Source organism: Rhinatrema bivittatum, chromosome 1 (assembly GCF_901001135.1).
Source record: "Rhinatrema bivittatum chromosome 1, aRhiBiv1.1, whole genome shotgun sequence".
NCBI lineage: Eukaryota > Metazoa > Chordata > Amphibia > Gymnophiona > Rhinatrematidae > Rhinatrema > Rhinatrema bivittatum.
In genome coordinates, this window is record NC_042615.1 from 154831117 (window position 1) to 154854313 (window position 23197).

Genomic DNA, 23197 nt, shown 5'->3' on the forward strand with positions numbered 1-23197 from the left:
AGACTGATGTGCATCCACCATGAGAGATATCACGGGGTGACAATGATCTGAAGGTAGCAAAACAATGTGGCAAAGTGGTGGCTAAGGCCAGAGGGATGCTGGGTTGCATAGAGAGAGGCATAACCAGCAGAAAAAAGGAGGTGTCTTTGTGAAGCCTCACTTGGAGTACTGTGTTCAGTTCTGGAGACTTTAACTCAAAAAGATGGAAGCAGTCTAGAAAAAGACAACCAAAATAGTGTGGAGTCCGCATCAAAAGAATTATGAGAGGAGACTAAGACCTAAAAATATATACCCCGGAGGAGAGAAAAGACAGGAGAGAGATGATATAGACTTTCAAATACCTGAAAGAAGTTAATGTACAAAAATCAAACTTTTTCCAATGGAAAAGGAAGTTGGAAATCTAGGCATCAGGATATGAAACTCCAAGAAGGAAAAGTCAGGAACAATATCTGAAAATACTTTTGCACAGAAAGGGTGATAAATGCATGGAATACCCTATCAGAAAAGATGGTGAAAACAAGAACAGTAATGGAATTCAAAAGGGCATGGGACATATACAAAGGATCCCTAATGGCTAGAGAAATGAAGAACTGGGGTAACCTCTGTTTAAAGTTAACATTTTTGCATGGAAGCGTCTAATAGAGCAGCAATAACTACCTAAGCAATTTGCTAGGCAGACTGGATGGACCATTTTGGCCTTTACCTTTCTTCATTATGTACTAGGTTTACATATCTGGCATGCACTTTTGAAATATTAAGAAGAGAGAGGATACTGCTTTCTTTTAATATAACTGAAATCGCCTTCCATAACTGATTACAATGGTATGTATTCTCAGTGCGATTATTGTAGGCAGTGCTGCAAAAGTTATTTTGTAAAAACAGTCAGTCACAGTTACTAGTTCCTGCCAGCCTAAAGTATGCTGAAATTGCTATACTATCTGAATCTTTAGGAAATTTAAATATCAAAACACATTTCACGAGAAACACCGTCTCGGGGGAGTTTCAAGATGGCCGCCATGTGAAAGGCTCGCGAAACACTCTCTCCCCGTTTCTTCTTTAAACATATTTCTTACTTAAAAATGCCGCACTCTAAAAGAAAAGCTAAGCTCAGAGAAGCGGTGGCTTCGTCATCGCCGATCTCTGAAGCTGGCCAAACGCGGATAGAGACTTTTTTCGCCACCAAAGCAGCAGGGAAATTGCCGGTGGAAGCAGCCGCTGCAAATGCCGACTTCGGGCAGATGTCGGCCTTGCTGGCTGAGGAAGTTACACTAAGCCCCGGCGCTGCGATTACCCCCCCCCCCCCCCCCCGGTCCCGTCTGAAGCGGTGCTTGTTGGGGGTAAGTCCTCTGGAGTTACATTTAATGCCTGGAAGTACTGAAATTAAAAAATCTATGATGAGTATCTTACCCAAAGCCAGCAAAGACGAGGAGGAGAGAGCTATCCGGGAGGTTGTGAGTGGGAAAACTCCAGGCGGGGAAGAAACGGCTCAGAGACTCCTGTTGGAAAATTACACTCCTATTGAGACGCCGAAGGTGATAACACTGGAGTCCCTGTGGCATGCAATGAAGGGGCTGGAGAAAGCTGTTATTAACTTGACTAACATTACTTTGGAATCTAACAACAAGATCTTGAAAATTGAGAAAAACCTGACTGAACATGCTAACAGTCTGCAGGGGATGGAACAACGTTTGGGCAAAGTGGAAAATGCTCAGATTGAGATTATGAGAGTAGAGAATATAAGTGTGAAGAAATTAGAGAATCTGGAAAATCAGATAAAATATCTAAACCTTCGAGTTTTGAATTTCCCATACATAAAAGAGATATCCGCTTATGAGATGTTCAAGGACTATATGATAAAGATATTGAAGATCCCCTTGGAAGGACTCCCGGTGTTATCAAAAGTATATTACTTACCGAATAAGGAAGAAAAGGCAAAAGAAACAGCACAAGAAGAAGAGAATTTACTGAATTTGGCTCAGATTCTGGAATTATCATTGGCTTCAGAAGTAAAGAAGAGAATGACGTTGTTTCTCTCATGTACTTTCCCTTCAGATAGGGATTTGATTCTAAAGAGATTTATGAGAAATAGAGAAGAAGTTTACTATGGAAAAAAAATCTGGATTTATCCAGACATATCTCGTGTTACCCAAGAGAGACGTAAGAAATTCTTAACTTTAAGGTCCGAAGTTGTGGCTAAGGGTTCCAGTTTCAGTCTGAGGTATCCCAGTAAGTGTCATTAAACATTTAAATGCGAAATATATTTTCTTTGAGCCTGCCCAACTGCAGAAGTTTCTTGAGCCTAGTAACCCCCAGAACCTGTAGTAATCGTAGCAAGATACAGGTATTTCTGCTGCATTCTCATGACGGTCTAAATGTTTGGTTGTATAACTTATGTTTGATTTCTTGTAAACCGCCATGTTTAAACTCCCCCGTGATTACTTGGAATAGTAGATGAGAACTTGAATGTTAAAAACTGAGTAAGTAATGAAAAGTTTTGTTAATTAAATTTGTCTGACTGATATTAATCTACGTAATGTATAATATTTGCTTAATGTGAATATTGAAAAATTAATAAACATTAAATTGAAAAAAAAAAAACAAAACACATTTCACAAAACTTTTTTTTTCCCAAAACTTACATACAAATAGCAACCATTACCACCTTCCCTGGACCCTTCAGGAACATTTTTGCTGTGCTAGAGCGGGGCTGCAAAGAAAGGAGGAAAAAGAAGCACTAATATTTAAATGAACAAATACTCAGTTTTCCACAAGAGGTCTTCTAAAAAGACCAAGTGAAAATATTTTAGTGAACTATGCAAAACATAATTCTATGAGTGATATTTTCTCTTTTAGTAAAGCAAGTTTAATTGCTTGTAACAGTGTTTTCAATAGACAGCAGGATGAATCAGCCACAGCATGTGGGTGACATCATCCGACAGCGCAAACACGGACCCAGTTCTCAAAGCTCAGTAAAAGTCTTATTGAGCATGCACTGGAATTTCTACACATGCACGCTGACTTGTAAGCTACTTGTTCTCTTCTGGAGCTTAAGTTCTAGCAAGGCAATTGACTCTTCAAGAAGGCAAGTGTATATTAAGTATGGCCGATTCATCCTGCTGTCAATAGAGATCCCAATTTACAGGTAAGCAATCTTGCTTTCTCCATCAACAAGCAGGCATGAATCAGTCAAAATGTGTGGTAAGTCCCAAGCTGAGGGATGCTTTGTGGAGCAATTACTTAAAAGACAACTCGGCCCCACCAGGTGGAGAGTGGATTTCTGGATGAAAAGGCTGCGCAGAACTGCTTGTCCCAAGTTACTCTCGTCCTGTGACATGCTGTTCAAAGAGTAATTGAACGTACAAGTGTATACAGATGACCACGCAGCAGCTTTGCACATATCATTAACAGAAGCGACCCTTGATATGAACCACTGAAGTTGCCATGGCTCTCACTTGATAAGCCTTTACCAAACCTGTAGTCTGTATACCAGCCAGCACAAAACAGTGCACTAGTCAATTAAAGAGTTCTTTTGGCAACTGCCCTTCACAACAGCCCTTCGCAACAGCTGAACAGTTTGATGGTAAGAATAAATCCTCTTCAAGCAATGCAGAAGGACTCTCTTGCAGTCCAATGAGTGAAGAGCATGTGGTGTTGAAAAGAAAGATGGCAACACAACAGCTTGGCTGATGTGGAAAGCAAACACCACTTTCAGAAGTAATTTAGGCCAAGTATGCACAACCATTCTGTTGTGGAAAAAAATCAGGTATGGTAAGAAGACGACCAAATTCTGCATTTCGCTTACTTTTTTGCAGTTATGCGACAGCTACAAGAAACAACACTTTCCAGGTGAGAAACTCAAATCCACCAACTCAAGAGGCGTGAAGGGAGGTTTAATGAGTTGATTAAGGTCTACGTTGAGGTCCCAAGACAGTGCAGGCTTATTTCCTACAGCTCTCTCCAAGATTACTTACATCTTTTCATACCTGGATGGTAAGGCTCTGTCTTGGGCATTCACCTTGTGGGAACACAAGGACTCTATTTTGCAGGACATAGAAGGATTTATGGACTTGTTTAAATCCATTTTTGATGACCCTGCTCAAACTACTGTTGCCGGTTCTGCTTTAGTGGATTTGAAGCAAGGCAGCAGATCTTTGGTTGAATTTGCCATAGAGTTCAAAACTCTTGCAGCAGAACTTTGCTGGGACCCCAGATGTCTCAAGACTCTCTTCTGCAGAGGCCTGGATAACCGTTTGAAGGATGAGCTGGCCGCTCGCCAAACACCTGACTCGCTGGACGAATTAATAGCCTTAGCTACTCGGATTGATCAACGACTCAGGGACAAGGTGAAGGAACTCCAGCCTAGGGTGTTACCCGGGTTGAAACAGGCCAATGCTGTCTCTACACCTTGGATGGTTCCAGTAATCCCTGCTGCTTATACAGATGAATCTATGCAACTTGGTCATGGACGCTTGACTTCAAAGGAGAGAGAATTTCGGAAGAAGCGCAGACTTTGCATGTACTGTGGTCAACCCGGCCATGACACAAACAATTCCACAAAAATTATTACGGGAAGGGAAAGCAAAAAAATCAAGAGATGCAGAATTTACCACCACATGCAACAAGGTTGCAGCAATCCAAGAATTATCATCGATAATTAATTTATCTTCGGTACAATCGACTAAACATCAACAAGTACTTCAGTATGGGTTATCTTTTGTGCCAACAACTTTACATGACCCGTTTGAGAGCAGAACTGCCATCCATAGATTCGTCAGAAAACTCAATTTGAGATTAATTTTTTGAGACAATGTATTGGAAGGGGACATTTCGATAGTAAAACATGCATCAAAATGGAATCCACCAGGACCATTGGATACATACATAAAAATGTTTTTTAATTTGGTCATTAAAGATATCCAGACCCTGGAACAAAATAAACTCTTTGTCCATCATAATTTATCCTTTGTACAAAGGGAGGCATTAACAACACTAGGGAAGCTGGATCAGCTCATCACAAAACCCGCCGATAAAGGCGGAGCTATCTTGCTTCAAGACCGAACCAAATATGAAAAAGCTATGATGGATCATTTAGCTCAAGAGGGTTTTTAATGCGTCATGATTGATGACCTACCAGTGATTTTCAAGAACAAGTTAAGGCGATCGTAGAGCCAGCACCATTTTTGAATGGAAAAGAAAAAGCTTTTTTAGTGCAGAAATATCCCCGTACACCTGTAATGTATGCCCTCCCTAAAATACATAAGGATTTACCAAACCCACCAATTAGACTGATTGTCTCTTTAAATGGCTCTGTGTTAGAACCATTAGTGATTTTTGTGGGTCAATTTTTACAGCCTTTGGTCACCCAGAAGCCATCACACCTTAAAGATACCATTCACTTCCTCAATAAATTATCGGAAGTCCAAATAGGAGACATGGAAACTTTGTTGGTGAATATAGACATTCAACGCCTGTACACAGATTCCACAACATGCTGCCTTACATATAGTAACTCGAGAAATAACGAATGCATTAGGTCCACAAAGGGTACCAAAGAGATTTTTTGATCACACTTATGGAATTAGTGTTATTTAACAATTACTTCAAATTCAAGGACCGACTGTACCATCAAGATCATGGAATCCCAGTGGGGTCCTCATTGGCACCATCAGTCGCCAATTTGTACATGTCGAACTTCGAACACGAGAGTATCTATACATCTGAATGGATGCCACATATATATCAATAAACCGAAACAGCAACCGATCCACAAAATGGGGGTAACATAATCCAATCACTCTACGTAACCCACATGAAATATTTTCTTTTTGTCTTTTTATCTTGTTTTTCTTTTTTTCTTTTATCGTTCACACAGTTGAAAATGTGCCGAACCCTCAGTCACTGTGTCATCAAAAACTTATAACACACTGTTCATGACAAAAAAATTTTAAGAGAGGAAAGTGATGTTTCATAAAATTCAAGCCGCACATTTTACTTTCAGAAATTAGCGCCTACCCAAAGGTAGGTGTTAATTTCTGCCGGCGCCGGGAAAGTATACAGAAAAGCAGTAAAAACTGCTTTGCCATACACCCTCCGACTTAATATCATAGCGGTATTAAGTCGGAGGTCCCAAAGTAAAAAATAATTTAAAAAAAAACATTTTTAAATCGGCCCGCGGCTCATGGGTTGAAAACCGGACACTCAATTTTGCCGGCATCCGGTTTCCAAACCCGTGGCTGTCAGCGGGTTTGAGAACCAACGCCAGCAAAATTGAGCGTCGGCTATCAAACTCACTGACTGCTGCCGCTTCTGTCAAAAAAGAGGCGCTAGGGACGTGCTAGTGTCCCTAGCGCCTCTTTTTACCGCGGGCCCTCATTTAAATACTGAATCGCGCGCACAGGAGAGTGGCCTGTGACTTTTACTGAATCGGCCTGTGTGTTTGTGTGTCCAGAGCTGAGCCTGAACTGTGGCCCCTCACGGGACTTCCCCCCGTGGGCGTGGTGAGCTGCCACAGTGTCCAAGGGTCCACCCAAACTTTACAAAACATAACACAACCACGGTCAACATTAAAGATACAGATCGTAATACCCTACTACGTTATGAAAGTCATCATCCCACTATCTTCAAAAAGGGTCTGCCAGTGTCACAGTTCTTTCAAATAAGACGGATTTGTTCCACCATGGTCGAATTTGAAAAACAAGCTTGGATGTTAAGCCAAAAATTTCTATCGAGGACATACCCTAAAAAAGCTGTCAAACAGGCTTATAAATGGGCCAAGTATGGTGACTGTTCTGCTTTATTAAAGTATAAACCCCAAAAGGAATGTGACAGATTGGTATGTGTTTTACCCTATATTGCATATATAGGATCGATCACTGCATCCATTAAAAAACATTGGCACATTTTGGCGCTGCACGATATTTTTCAGAACATCCCACTAATAGCAACCAGTAGAGGAGAAACAGAGACCGGCTTGTTCATTCAGGGTTGAGAGATCAGATTCCAGAGGGGGAAACGCATAGTAAATGCGGTCGGTGTACAGTGTGCGAGTATACTATTGAAGGCAGTAATTGGATGGATCCTGTTACGAGATATGTCATCAGAAGGAGATATGATACCGATTGTACATCCGATAATGTGGTATACATCATTTTAAGTTCATGTCCCAAGATATATGTTGGTCGTACGAGCAGAACAGTAAAGCGTAGGATGATTGAACATCGTTCGAGACTAAACACTGAGAATATGACAGCCCCCATTGTTGCACATTGTTTAGAAGCTCACCATATGTTTGAGCAATTACAATGGACAGTAATTGATCATCTTCCGAAGGGCGAAGGAGATCGGTCCACTAAATTAAACTATCGTGAACAGTTTTGGATCCATAAATTGAAGTTGGAACAACCCCATAGGTTGAATGAAGAGCTCAATTGGATGTCTTTAATTTGAATTGTTCGATTCTGATTGGGTCCCCCAGGTATTCCCAGGTGACTTTATAATGTGGAGAAACATGACGGATAAGCAGGCCGCCATTGAGTATGTTCAGTAAAGAGGCTTGGCTGCCCGAATAAACCGCAGGAGTAACAAAGTGGAACAAGTTTGGTTATCCAAACTGGAACAGCGTGAGACAAAGATATACCCACTCCTGAAGAAGGATCCAGTTCGAAACTTGCGCATATATATATATATATATATATATATATAAAAGCCGTTTAGGGCACATTTAAAATTTGAAAAAAACCCACGACACGTTATAAGTGCACTTTGACAATCTATAAATTTCACATCATTTCACATAATTTGTAAAAAAAAAAAAAGAGGCGGAAGGTTTGTTGGTTTATGATTAAATCATAAGGATGGGACAACCTGCTTGGTTCCTGCCGTGAAAATATATGAAACCACCACCTTTCACTTTATATAATTTCAAAAGAATTTCAAAAGAATTTTGCTGTGAAATTTATGAGTATTTTATATGAGGTTCAGTTTTTTTTAATTTTTTTAAAATCCAAAGCCATCTTGGCTTTGGATTTCTCCAATCCTTTTTATTTAAATATAGAACTGAATAGTTCTGTTGAGAGGCTGCCAAGGCAGCACAAAGAGAATAGATTTGCAGTGTGGCAGAAAAATTAGGCCAAATAAGGCCAACCAAAAGGAAATACATCCATGTGGTAGCTCAGATGAAGACAGACCAAGAGGCTCAAGGGGCAATGATTGTACTCAGGAACTCCTATATATGTTCAGTGAGACTTTTACCGAGCTCTGAAAGCTGGGTCTGTGTCTGTGCCATCAGATGACATTAACCACACGTTAAGGTAGATTCATGTCTGCTCATAGACAGAGAAAAAGGTATCATTATAAGGCAAACACACAAAACGTTAAGATATAGCAAGTTAGAATATCACCATAACTGCTCTGCAGTATGACATCACAAACAACAACTTGGTAAAATGGGAATAAGATAACAGAGGATTGAAAAAAGGCTGTTTTCTATTTACTTTCCCTATACTTTTCAAGATTTTCATACTTTCAGTGTTAGCTCCCCTCAGTCATATCTTTTCTAAGCAGAAAAATTCTAAAATTTTAATCTATCTCTCTATGGAACTATTTTATTTTATTTCTTTTTAACACCCATAGTTATTTGTTGCACCATTTCTACCTTTTCTAGTTGTACTGCTATTTTTAAGATGAGGGTGACGAAGACTGCAAAAGTATTCAAGATGTGTGTGCTTTATGGAGTAGTACAATTGCATAATGTTTTATGTGCAAATTTTCTTAATTTCTAACATTCTATTGGCCTTTTTAAATTTAATTAAAGTGAAACGCAAGTTCCAATATCTAGCACATGATCTCACAAATATTTTCCCTCTTTTTAAGCATAGAACTTACACCACATAGTAATATATTTTCAAGGTTCTAGGAATAAGTTTGACAAAATAATTATCTGATAACTTACTATTGTCGGGGGGGGGGAAGCTTTATTAGAATGCTGTTTTCTCTAGCAGTAGTAAGCAAATACAAATAAACTACCAGTTACTCACATTATTAAAGATACGTTACTCGGGCCGAGCCAGTCCAGTGGCTCAGGGGCAGTACAGCACACTGTCATTCAAAGTACCCAGGTTCAATTCCTGGGTCATATCTTCCTGCAATCAGCTGGGGATGCTGCAGAGGCTCCTCACAGCCCCCAAGGAGTCTCGGTCTTTGTGCAATGGCAACTCCTAGTGTCTGTGACCAGGGCTCATGAATGCAGGGTCCCAGAAGGAGCCCTGATGCATGACTTTTGACTGGAGACTGATGCTGCAATGGCTGAACTTGGGGACATTGAAAGATGATATTTAAAAAGGAATAGTCATTTCACTCAGACTTACCTTTGTGTCGCCTAGAAAATCTTTATATTCTTTTAACAATTTTTGGTTTCTAAAATGATCTGCAACAAAACAAAGTTCAATATACTTATCACTCGTTTCAAAAAAGTGAAATGTCTATGTTTTAAGGGTCATAAGCTGATTTTCTATCATTGTATGAAAATATCACTATTTAAATTGAATACTGTGCCAAAACCAATTTATGGGTCCTTAAGGAGAACAACATTATCCAATATTAAGAATATGAGGTAAAGGCCAAGGTGAAAAAAGAATCAATACAGCGTGACAGATTTTTAAAACTAAAACAAAAAATCTTATGTATTTCATACACAAAATCTTTAAAAAGATAAATGCTTATTTCTCTCACAAGCTTGCAACTTAGAACATATTTGGTTATTGCTTCCATTTATGCAGAAAATGTTAAATTAGGCTCTATAAATCTTTTCAATTATATTTATCAATACTTCTAGGGATACACGTCTCACATGCACTGGCAACCTAACAAATGCAGTCTTGTTTTCAGGTCACAGTTAAGTGATTCTAGAGCATTCAAGTCTTTGACACACAAAAAAAAAAAAAGAAGTATAGCATTATGTCATTTCAGGGTTTGGATTGGTGAATTAAAAATGAGAACAAACAGTAAAACCATGCATAGATCTGCACTGCATATTAACTTTAAGACGACATGTAAATCTGTACTCGTGAATTGGATTAAACTAAAATTGAGAACAAACAGTAAAACTATGCATAAGTCAGCACTGCATATTAATTCTGAGACATGTAAATCTGTACTAATTGTGAATACAACCATAAAACATGTTAGATGTATTAGAAAATATTTGACTAAACAATGTTCTGCTAAAGTTTGATAGTTCAAATGATCTATTTTTTTATATAGGAAAATACCAAGAAATAGATTAATTTCAAAGAAAAATCTGTACATTTAAAATTATTTTGAACTACTCTGAGGTTACATTTCCTTACCTCTTTCAACCTCAGTTTCTACTTTCTGTGACTGTTTCATGTCTTCTAGCAGATGATGGGCCTTAAAAGGGAAGCTTCTTCCAAGACTGAACCCTTCAATACCACTCGCATGCAACCAGCGGTCACCCCATTCAGTCTGAAGATTAGGAAAGGGCATCTTTGCTAAAATCTTTCACTCAGTAGTCTCAACAGCAATGCATGCCAAGTCTATACACTTCTGGAAGGAGCTTATTGAAATGGTAGTCCATGGCCCCTGACACAAGCTCAAAAACCTTCTCTCATCAACACCCAAGGTATACTCCTTTCTGCAAGAATAGACTCTAAGACTCTAGAATTCTGACAGGCAATTAAAGACGCGGCATCCCTTTTCTCAATAAAAAATACAGGAAGTTGCCCAGATAATATAAACTATTTTGAATGTAGTCCTCAACAAACCGTTAGTGTCTCTATTATAGACTGTTAATATTTTAACAATTTATACATACTTTCTTTGTAGGCTCTCTCTTCTTCTTTACGCCACTTTCTTTCTCTGATAAGAGCCTCTGGGCTCCCCCATGCTTCCAAAGCTCTGTCGAAAGACATAAACTTAACATTTAAGTTTAAATGTGAGAAAATGTTGATCTACAAGTTAAATATTTTAGTTAACCACATACATAGGGTGGCTCCTTGCGACAGCAAAAGCTTTGGGAGTCAAGAAACTTATTATAGGTAAATTATAGCCATGATAACAAGAACTGAGCATGATTTACACTGGAGAGAATTTCAGTTTATTACAGAGAAACCACTTATTTTGCTTGAATATTTTGGGTCTGTATTAAATATACTTTACTTTAAAATAAAAACAGCTAAATATTTTTGAAAAATGTGTCCTCTTTGAAAATCAACTGATACCTTTAGAAGGAAGTATAGCAAGACATTTTCAAGCTGATGTACTAGCGAAAATGTTTTAATAAATCAGTCAAATAGTGAATTCAAAGTAAAGCATCTAGACACCACTTTTTCTGGCAGAAGTTTCATTCATGAGACTAAACAAGCACTGAAAGAATTTGAGATCTCACACCTATTCGGTTGCTTCTATTTCTTCAGATTTAGCAAGATCAGGGTTTAATTAGTAGACATAAAGGAAATGGAACTGTAGAGCTGGGAGAAAGGTGTGCCAGGGCCGAGGCTAGGTGTAACCTGTGCAAGGAGGTAAAGCCAGAACTAGATGTGTGTGTGTGTGTGTGTATATATATATATATATATATATATATATATATATATATATATATATATATATTGCTAAATCTGAAGAAATAGAAGCAACTGAATAGGTGTGAGGTGTACACACACACACACACACACACTATCCCAAACACATACCTGAACACACACTTCCTCCTTAATCCAGTAATCCTGCATCCCTAGCCCCCACCAGTGCTCAACCTCCAGCTGTCTTTTGCCCACCAAAACTGATTTACACCATCAGCTCTGCTCCACTTCCTCAAGTCTTGGAAAAAAAAAGGTGGCAGAACACTATTCTAGTTTCTTCCTTTAGAATGTAAGGCACAGGAGACACAAAAAGGCACTGAATGAGCAGAAGTTTGAAATTTGTGAGCTGTAGCGTAGTAAGCTTAGGTTGAAGCCTTGATTGGTACCACTGCTCACAAATTTCAACCTGTGGTAATTCAATCCCTTTTTGTGTCTGTTCTTTGAACTTCAGTGTCTGCTGCAGGTTCATACCTTCCCCTCCACCTGTACTTTGCAGAACAGGAGGGAAGGGGCAGAACACCTGGAATGAGAAGGGCTAAATCGGGAAGCAGTGTGGCTGTTCTTTGCCCTTTCTACTCCCGGCTCAGCTCCCTCTTCCCTGCAGGCTGCCTGGAGGGGAGGGGATGGAGCAGAACACCCCTGCTACTCTGCCTCTTAAGTCTGAAAAGAAGTGGTGAAACTCTGTTCCAGGCATTTCCCCCACAAATTAAACCCTGAACAAGATCTAGTTACAGTGGAGTCCTTCTGTACTCTACTGCCACCCTAATAAACTCAAACTATGATTCAACATTCGAAGAATAATCACAAGAGAAGACAGATTCTTTAAAATCATTCCATATTGACAATAAAAAGAACAATTTTTAAAAGAAGAAACAATACAGCATTGGTCTCACTTTGACTCCACATCCGATCGCAGATACACAGTAAAAGTCTCAGTATCATCATGGGGACTTCGCTGTCGGATTTTTCGCAATTGCTCCAAATCACTGTAAGAAGAGCAAGAGGGGAAACACAGAACTTATTATAATAAAACAATTTGGCAATTATGGGCCAATGCAATACTGTGAACTGTGGGAAGCGAACAGCTCAACGCACGACTGGTCGTGTGTCCATAGCCCCCAATGCAAAACAGGGGTTAACACATCCAAAACACGCGTATAGCTAATAACGCTCATCGCATGTAATGAGAAATTACTACTTACCTGATAATTTCCTTTTCTTTAGGAAAGTCAAATGCATCCAGAACAAGTGGGTTATGCACTCCTACCAGCAGATGGAGACGGAGCAAGCAGACATCATAGTACACATATCCCTGCAGTGACCTCAGCCTGCCAGTATTCTCTGCAAAAGCAACTATGGATAGATTAATCAAAAAACTTGATGAAAAACAGATAACCATGTTAATACTCAGCCAACATTGCATTCAGATAAGAACATAACACTAGACTATGGACTGGAGTTACACTTACCAGTAATCCCTATAACATGTAGATCACAGGAGGAGGAAAAGGCAATCACACGGAAGCCAAGGGAGGGAAGCTGGATTCATCTGACTATCCTAAAGAAAAGGAAATTATCAAGTAAGTAGTAATTTCTCATTTATTAGCATCCAGTCAGATGAATCCAGAACAAATGGGATGTACCCAAGCTACTCCCGCAGTCCAGTCAAAACCGCAAGTGCAAAGGCTGTGTCCTCCTGGACCTGAACATCCAGGCGAGAATACCTGGAAAAGGTGTGTAAGGAGGACCACGTCGCAGCTCGGTAAATGTCGACGGGAGACCACAATCTAACTTCTACCTATGACACCGCCTGAGCCTGAGTGGAATGAGCCCTAACCTGACTAGGTAACAGCTTCCCAGCATCCACGTATGCAGCTGTGACTACCTCCTTAATCCAGCGTGCTATTGTAGCCCGCAAGGCTGGTTCTCCCAGTCTAGTATCGTGATCTGATTTCCTCAAAGGCTCAGTAAACTCCAGAAACCTGACAATATGTCTCTTGACATCCAAGGATCGCAACAGACAATACTCCTCTATATCATTCTCTTTATCCAGAGACAGCAAGGAGGGAGTCTGATTAAAGTGAAACTCAGGGATCATAGAAACATAGAAAAGGACCAAATGGTCCATCCAGCCTGCCCAGCAAACTTATGGTAGCATCTGCTGCACCATACAAGTCACCCCCTTACTTAGTTTCCCAAATCGTCAAAGTCAGGGCCCTTTGTTGGTTCCTCTCTGAATACAATTCCCTGTTACTTCTTGCCATTGAAGCAGAGCACAATGTTGGAGTTGCATCCAAAGTATCAGGCTTACTGGTTAAGGGTAGTAATCGCCACATCAGTAAGTTACTCCCATGCTTGTTTTCCTAGACCGTAAAATCCAATGTCCTTGTTGGTTGCTGTCTGAATCTAAATCCCCTTTTCCTTTTCCCCTGCCATTAAAGCAGAGAGAAATAATGGAGTTGCATCAACAGTACCAAGGCTTATTGGTTAAGGGTAGTAAGGAGCAAGTTACCCCCATGCACTCTTTCCTTCATTTCCATCCTCTAGCCTTTAAGGATCCAGAGTATTTATCTCATGCCCCTTTGAAATCTTTCACCATTTTTGTCTTCTCCATCTCCTCCAGAAGGGCATTCCAGGCATCTACCACCCTCTCTGTGAATAAATATTTCTTGATGTTGGTTATAAGTCGTCCTCCCTGGAGTTTAATTATGTGACCCCTAGTTCTACTGATTTCTTTCCAACGGAAAAGGTTTGTCAATTGTACATCATAAAAACCTTTCAGGCATCTTAAGGTCTGTATCATATCTCCCCTGCATCTCTTCTCCTCCAGGGTATACATATTTAGGTCCTTCAAACTATCCTCATAAGTCATTTGATGAAGACACCCCACCACTTTTGTCGCCCTTCTCTGGACCGCCTCCATCCTGTCTCTGTCCCTTTGGAGATACGGTTTCCAGAACTGAACACAATACTAAGGTGAGGCCTCACCAAGTACCTGTAAAAGGGGAGTATTACTTCCTTTTTCTTACTGGTTATTCCTCTCTCTATGCAGCCCAGCATTCTTCTGGCTTTTGCTATTGCCTTGTCACACTGCTTCGCCGTCTTCAGATCACTAGACATTATCACCCCAAGGTCCCTCTTTTACTCCATGCACAATAGCCCTTCATCCCTAAGACATACAGATATTTTGAATTACCACACCCCAGATGCATGACTGCACTTCTTAGCAGTTAATCCCAGTTGCCATATCTTCGACCACCGTTCAAGCTTCCTTAAATAAAGTCTCATTCTTTCTATTTTTTCCGGCGTGTCCACTCTGTTGCAGATCTTAGTATCATCCGCAAAAAGGCAAACTATCTTCTAATGCTTCCGCAACCTCGCTCACAAAGATATTGAACAGAACACGTTCCAACACCGATCCTTGCGGTACTCCGCTTAACACCACTCTCTCTTCAGAGTAGGTTCCATTTACCATCACACACTGTCTTCTATCCATCAACCAGTTTGTAATCTAGGCCACCACCTTGGCGCTCACTCCCAAGCATCTCATTTGATTCACAAGCCTCCTATGTGGGACCATATCAAAAGCTTTGCTGAAATCCAAGTAAATCACATTGAGCGCTCTTCCTTGATCCAATTTCTTAGTCACCCAATCAAAAAAGTCAATCAGATTTGTCTGACAGGACCTTCCTCTAATGAATGCATGCTGCCTCTGGTCCAGTAAGTCTTCTGACTGTAGATAGTCACTATTCTTTCCTACAGCAGCGTCTCCATTATTTTTCCCACCACCAAGGTGGGCTATCCGGACTGCAGTTTCCAACCTCCTCTCTGCTCCCACTCTTCTCCAATCACTCAGCACCACACCCATTTCCACGGATCTATTGAACAGGTCGTGCAGCAGGCCCACCAGCACATCTCTGAGCTCCCTCAGATGAACCTCATCAGGCCCCATGGCTCTGTCCACTTTCAGTTGTCCTAGCTCTTCCCATACATTCTCTTCTATAAACAGAGTTTTGTCTACTCTACCCCCTTCCATTTTCTTGTTAACTAGCAACGTTCCTCCTCAAGGGTCTTCTTTAGTGAACACTGAACTGAAGTATTTGTTTAATATTTCTGCCATTTCTTCATCTCTTTCTCCACACATTGATTCTTTTCACCTTTCAATTTCACTACACTACTTTAGACCTTTCTTCTTTCTCTGATGTATCTGAAAAATATTTTCTCACCTCACTTTACCTCTTTGGCAATCCTTTCTTCCGCTTGACTTTTTGCTTTCTTGATTCAGTAAAAAGGAAGGAACAGTAGGCAGCTGTACCGCCCCTGGAGTCACCTGGAGAAATGGCTCCCAACAAGATAAGGCTTGCAGTTCGGAAATGCTACATGCCGAATAAACTGCCACAGGGAACACCATTTTCAAAGTCAGCTATCGCAAGGACAGCGTATGTAGCGGTCTAAATGTACGGCCTGCCAAAAAAATCCAAGACCAAATTAAGACTCCATACGGGCACTGAAAACTGCAAGGGAGGATAAAGATTTTTCATTCTTTTCAGAAAACAGGCCACATCAGGATGAACCAACAAGGATCCACCATTTACCTGACCCCTGAAACAGGCGAGAGCTGCTACTTGTACCTTTAAGGAATTAAGACCTAAGCCTTTATTCAAGTCATCCTGCAAAAGTTCCAAAATAAGCAGAATCTTGACCAAGGAAAGAAGAACACTTTGATCCCAAAAGGAGTCCAAGAAAAGCAGTAACCTGAACAAGAAAAGCTGGAAAGCTAGGAGAACAAATGCTCATAGTTTGGGCAATAAAAGCCCAGATCTGCAAGCCCTAATGGTGGAAGCGGACTTGGACATTGTTGCTGTCACAGAGACATGGTTCACGGAATCTCATGATTGGGATATGGCCATACCGGGCTATAACTTGTTAAAGGAAGGACAGAGGACAGAAAAGGGGAAGGAGTAGCTCTTTATGTCAAACAATATCCTAGCATCTGAGCTGCAAGGAAGATGGGGCAAAGAAGAAGCACTATGGGCAGACCTAAAAAAAGATAATGGGGCATCCATTTTTATTGGCGTGGTTAACCAGCCTCCAAATCAAATGGAAGAACTTGACAGAGATCTGGTTGAAGATATTCAAAAGATGGGAAAGAAGGGAGAAGTGGTGATTGTTGGAGATTTTAATCTGCCGGTTGTAGACTGGAGAATCCCTTCTGCAGAATCTAACAGTAGTAGAGAGATAATGGATGCCCTGCAAGAGCCTCTGTTCAAACAAACAAGGGAGGAAGCTATATTCGATTTAGTGCTCACTAACGGAGAAAATGTCTCTAATTTCCAGGTGGGTGCCTACCTTAGCACCAGTGATCATCAAACAGTATGGTTTCATATCTCAAACAGGATATGGAGAAGTCGCACGAAGACCCGAGTTTTGCAGTTCAAAAACATGGACTTTGTTGAAATGAGGAAGTACCTGGAGGAAGAAATAGAAGGCTGGGAAAACATGAGAGATGTGGAACAACAGTGGGCCCAACTAAAGGGAGCAATTACCAAGGCAACTAATCTATATGTTAGAAAAGTAAAGAAAAGCAAGAGAAAAATGAAACCTATCTGGTTCTCAAAGGAGGTGGCTGATAAAATAAAAAGCTAAAAGAACAGCGTTTAAGAAATATAAAGGATCTGAAAAGGAGGATTCACAAGGAAGAATATCTGGTGGAACTGAGGGAGAAAAAGAAAGTAATCAAGACAGCAAAAATTCAAGCGGAAGAAAGGATTGCCAAAGAGGTAAAGTGAAGTGACAAAACATTTTTCAGATACATCAGAGAAAGGAGAAAACTCCAAAGTGTTATAGTGAAATTGAAAGGTGAAAAGGATCAATGTGTGGAGAGAGACAAAGAAATGGCAGAAATATTAAACAAATACTTCAGTTCAGTGTTAACTAAAGAGGACCTTGGAGAAGGACTGTCGCTAGTTAACAAGAAACTGGAGGGGAGGGGAGTAGATGAAACTCCGTTTACAGATGAGAATGTATGGGAAGAGCTAGGAAAACTGAAAGTGGACAAAGCCATGGAGGCTGATGAGGTTCATCCCAGGATACTGAGGGAGCTCAGAGATGTGCTGGCGGGTCCGTTGCATGATCTGTTCAATAGATCCCTAGAAATGGAAGTGGTGCCGAGTGATTGGAGAAGAGTGGTGGTGGTCCCGCTTCACAAGAGTGGGAGCAGAGAGGAGGCTGGAAATTACAGGCCGGTTAGCCTCACCTCGGTGGTGGGAAAAGTAATGGAATCGCTGCTGAAACAAAGAATAGAGAACTATCTACAGTCAGAAGATTTGCTGGACCAGAGGCAGCATGGATTCACCAGGGGAAGGTCCTGTCAGACAAATCTGATTGACTTTTTTGATTGGGTGACTAGGGAATTGGATCGAGGAAGAGCACTCAATGTCATCTATTTGGATTTCAGCAAAGCTTTTGATACGGTCCCACACAGGAGGCTTGTGAATAAATGAGAAGCTTAGGAGTGAGTGCCAAGGTGGTGGCCTGGATTGCAAACTGGTTGACGGACAGTAATTGGAACTTACTCTGAAGAGAGAGCGATGTTAAACGGAATGCCGCACGGATCAGTGTTGGGACCAGTCCTATTCAATATCTTTGTGAGCAACATTGCGGACGGGATAGAAGGTAAGGTTTGTCTTTTTGTGGATGATACTAAGATCTACAACAGAGTGGACATGCCAGAAGAAGTGGAGAGAATGAGACGGGATTTAAGGAAGCTGGAAGAGTGGTCTAAGATGTGGCAGCTGAGATTCAATGCCAAGAACTGCGGAGTCATGAATAAGGGGCGTGGAAATCCGAAAGAACTGTATTTGATGGGGGGAGGAGTGAAGATCCCCTTGGACAGGGCCTTGGTGAGGCCTCACCGGGAGTACTGTGTTCAGTTCTGGAGACCGTATCTCCAAAGGGACAGAGACAGGATGGAGGTGGTCCAGAGAAGGGCGACAAAAAAGGTGGATGGTCTTCATAAAATGACTTATGAGGAGAGACTGAAGAACCTAAATATGTATACCCTGGAGGAGAGGAGGAGCAGGGGTGATATGATACAGACTTTCAGATACTTGAAAGGTTTTAATGATCCATGGTCAACAACAAACCTTTTCCACTGAAAAAAAAAAAATCGGTGGAACTAGGGGTCACGATTTGAAACTCCAGGGAGGAAGACTCAGAACTAATGTCAGGAAGTATTTCTTCATGGAGAGGGTGATGGATGCCTGGAATGCCCTTCTGGAGGAAGTGGTGAAGACCAAAACTGTGAAGGATTTCAAAGGGGCATGGGATAAACACTGTGGATCCATAAAGGCTATAGGATGGGAATGAAGAGAAGAGCCATGGGGGTGGCTACTACCTGGTGATTTCTACCCTTACTCAATAAGCCTTCACACGGTTAATGCAACTCCAACAGCAAGGAGAAATATGGAAAAGAGGATTTTCATTCAGACAACAACCAGCAAGGATTAAACTACAGTCTGGGTAAACAAATACACATGGGGGGGGGGTAGCTTGCTTATTGCAGCAGTTACTACCCTAAACCAATTAAGCCTGATAGTTCACTTTGAATGCATATACAGCGTTGCTCTCTGCTTCAACGGCAGGGGGTAATGTGGAAAAGAGGATTTACATTCAGACAACATCCAACAAGGCATTGATCTGTGCAGTCAGGGTAAAAAAGCATCGGGGTAACTTGCTTGATGCGGCAGTTAATACCCTTAACCATTAAGCCTTACGATTCACTTTTGATGCAACTCCAACATTACTCTCTGCATCAACGGCAGGGGGTGGCAGGAAATTTGAATCAAACAATTACCAACAAGGGACTTGAACTTGGTGGTCGGTGAAACAGATAAGTATGGGAAAATAAGTGTGGGAGCTTGCTGGGCAGACTAGATGGGCAGTTTGGTCTTTTTCTGCCATCATTTCTATGTATCCACACACCAGGCCTCAAACACTCTTCAAACTCGCACATAGGCCAAGGAAGTGGAGAGCTTTCTAGCTCTTATCAAGTTGGAAATCACTGCTGCAGAGTATCCACATTTCAGCAAAAGAGCCCTTTCAAAGGCCCTACCATAAGACAAAATTGTGTTGGATCTTCGTGAAGGACAGGTCCCTGCTGCAACAGGTTCCTGTGTGCCGGAAGTGGAAGAGGCAAATCCACCAGAAGCCTCCACAGATCTGCATACCACAGTCTTCTGGGCCAAGCTGGAGTGACCAAGAGCACCATCCCCCTGTGGCATTCGTCATTCGAATCAATCCCCCCAGCATGGGACATGGAGGACAAGCATACAGAAAGTCTTCTGGCCACTCCTGCACCAGGGCATCAAACCCCAATGACTTTGCATCTCTTCTGTAGCTGAAGAATCGCAGAAATTTCACGTTGTGCAGAGTCGCTAACAGGGCCTAGAACAGGAGACCCCAACAATCCCAAATCAGTTGAAACGCCTCATCTGACAACGCCCAATCTTCTGGGTCCAGACTCTCTCTGCTGAGAAAGTCTGCTCTGACGTTGTCTTTCTCTGTAATGTGGAAGCTGAGATAATCTAGAGATGCACCTCCGCCCATTACCTTAGAAAAGGTTCTGGGAGTCGTGGCCAGACCAAAGAGCAGCGACCGAAACTGAAAGTGGCATCCCAGAACTGTGAACCACAGGAAGCATTGATGCTCTATTCGAATGGGATTGAGAAGATACACCTCGGACAGATCCAGAAAGGTCAGAAATTCCCCTGACTACATAGCCATTATCACCGAGCACAATGTTGCGAAAATGCCTCACACGCAGCTGACAGTTGACACCTTTGAGGTCCAGAATGAGACGAAAGGAGCCCTTCTTCTTTGGCACAATGAAATAAATGGAATATCGTTCAATATTTTCTTGAGAACCAGGCACTGGAACTACAGCCCTCAGACTGAGGAGCCATGTCAATGTAACCACCACCTGCTTCTTCTGCAGGGAGTGGCAGGGAGATGCTATGAACACGACCCGAGGAATATTGCAAAACTCCATCGCATAATCTTCTCTTATCACCTCCAGGACCCACTGATCCAATGTGATCTCGACCTACTTCTGATAAAAGAGAGAGAGGTGACCCCCTATGTCCCAGTTTCCGGGGATGGGTTGGCAAGCCTTCATTGGGAGGGTCAGGAGGGACCACCACCCGAGCCTGCACCTCGTCTGGGCTGTCAGGGTTGAAAGGACCGAGACCTACCAAAGGGCTAACTCCTCTGAAAAGTCACTCCTCTATAGGGTTGAAAACGCCTGATCCTCTAGAACGACCTGTCATGGACAAGGGAGTGCTGTGCCTGTGTTTTATCTTCTGGCAAATAAAGAACCATAGATTCGCCCCACTTACTGACCAGTTTCTCCAACTCGCTGACAATCAAGAGCAATCAGTGAAAAGGCAATTTGGTGAGATTAGCCTTGGAGGTTGCATTGCTGAAAGATTTCTCAAAAACAACTGGCGTCTAGCCACCACAATCAAAGTTAATCCTCTGGCCAAAGTGCGGACCAAATCACAATCCACATTAATCAAAGTAGGCAGCAGCTGGTTCCATAACTGACCTGGGATTTACTCCAGGTTCATCAACCTCCTGGGACAGAAGCAAACAAGAGCAAGTCACCAAGGAACAACAAGAAACAATCTGCAAGGACACTGCCACAGCTTCAAATGCCTGCTTAAGGACAGTCTCAATCTTTCTATCATGAGCATCCTTCAAGGCCGCTCCTCCTTCCAAGGGAAAAGTGGTCTGCTTGGAGACTGCACACATCAGTGCATCTACCTTCGTAAAACGTAAGCACTCTCTCATCACTGGGTCCAGAGGATATAGGCCTTCCAAAATCCAGCACCCTTTGAAATTAGCCTCTAGGGCACCCCATTGAAGATCAATAAAATCTTGAATGGCTTCCATCAAGATTTTATTTTTCCATCAGGGAAGATTTTTCCATCAGGGAAGATTTTTCCATCAGGGAAAAAAACAAGAGTCTTTACGCAAGGAAACCAAAATAGGATTTTTCTTTGGCTCAGAAACAGGATCTGCCCCAGGAACTCCAAGCATGGTCAAAGTCTGGGAAATCAATACTGGCAGTTCATCCCTGTGAAAAACTGAAACATAGTTCTATATGGTTCGAATTCACAGGGATTTCCCCATCCTCAGAGACAGGATCAGAGTCATCCTCCATGCCATCCGCATCTCCAGCCAGAGGAGCCGCTATCGCTTGGTGGGGGGGGGGGGGGGGGGGGGGGGAGGTACTCCGGTGCGGAACAGAAGGTCCAGGCAAGATTCTCATCTGTGCCTCTGCTCTAGAAGCATGGGACAGAATCAAGGACTGCACCTGAAGAAAAGATTGTAACCCCTGGAAAAATTCTACCCAGGAAAAAGTAGAAGCATCCAGACCAGGAGGTACCTGAGGAGTTCTCACTGAGCTACCTTCCCCCGCTGAGGAACCAGTTAGGGGAGTTCCAAATTCAGGTGCCCCACCTGAGACATCTTTACCCAGACCCACATCCAGCTGGGAAGAATCAGGCTTAGAGAAATCAGAGGAAGACAATTCAACCTGAGCCTCCAAACAGCACTGGCACAATTCAGCAGGCACTTCTGGCTGAGACGCCTGAATATGACAAGCAGTGCAAAGAGAGAGACGCGTAAGGTTTCTTAGGCACAGGCGCCATAATGGCCTTCAATGCGCTGAGAGGCGGGCGGAGGCGTGCATCTAGCTTTTTTTAGTTTTACATAAGCGTGCAACTAGGCGCCCCAAAATATGTATGCATCCAACAGTTATGTGTGCACACACCTAGGCGCTCTACTTTGCACTCAAAATTATGCATCCAAGACTTAAGCGCGCACACCTAGGCACTCATCCAGGTGGCAAAATGAAAGCGCACAAAAAACAAGCACACAGTCACTTGTATGCTGACATAAAGGCGGTGCTGAACGTGGGCATTCAGAATTCAAGGCTTTACTGTCCTCCCAACAACTGGGTGCACAACGAGACACATGCTTGACCGACAAGCCTGTAGAGGGCAGCTCCAGAAAGCGCACAAAAAGCCATTGTGGCCTACCACACTGCACGCAGTGAAAAGCCTTGGAATGGGGCCTAGCCAATAGAGGCTGCTCAACCCACCAGGCTGCCCACGCCCCTCGACCTACCACGGAGTGGGACAAATGTCAGAAAGGTTGGTTTTTGTTTTTTTTTTTTTAGAAACTTATCGGAGCTCAGCCTTAACTGGCTGAGCACAGAGATGGTCTCTGGCTGCAGGAGGAGAGGGCATGTGCTGGCACTGCTGCACACACTTCCTGCATCCGCTACCTTTCAGCTGCTCAAGCAGCTAAGTCCACACTGGCAAAACCAGCCACCTGACCAAGGCACACCTCTGAGGGACCACAGAAATCACCTCAGGAAATTTCAACTAGGGGAAGGACCAATTTGGTATCACCGCAGGAGAGCAGGATATTAATCTTCTTTCCTGAATTCTCCTTCTTAAACTGAAACAATCCCCAATGGGGAGATGCATGTCCACCATCTGCTGGAAGTGGAGAATACTGGCGGGCTGAGGTCA

The 23197-nt window shown here is 42.2% G+C and overlaps 1 protein-coding gene across 1 annotated transcript in view; it reads right to left on the reverse strand.

Moving 5' to 3' along the window:
* The window catches only part of SLC30A9 (solute carrier family 30 member 9), a 220582-nt gene that overhangs the window by 86940 nt on the left and 110445 nt on the right, over positions 1–23197 (reverse strand). The window contains exons 5-8 of the mRNA XM_029588688.1: positions 12491–12583; positions 10832–10914; positions 9366–9424; positions 2640–2707 (exon numbers count right to left, since the gene is read on the reverse strand). Of these exons, the coding sequence (XP_029444548.1) occupies positions 2640–2707; positions 9366–9424; positions 10832–10914; positions 12491–12583 (303 nt within the window). The remainder of the gene's footprint in view (positions 1–2639; positions 2708–9365; positions 9425–10831; positions 10915–12490; positions 12584–23197) is intronic.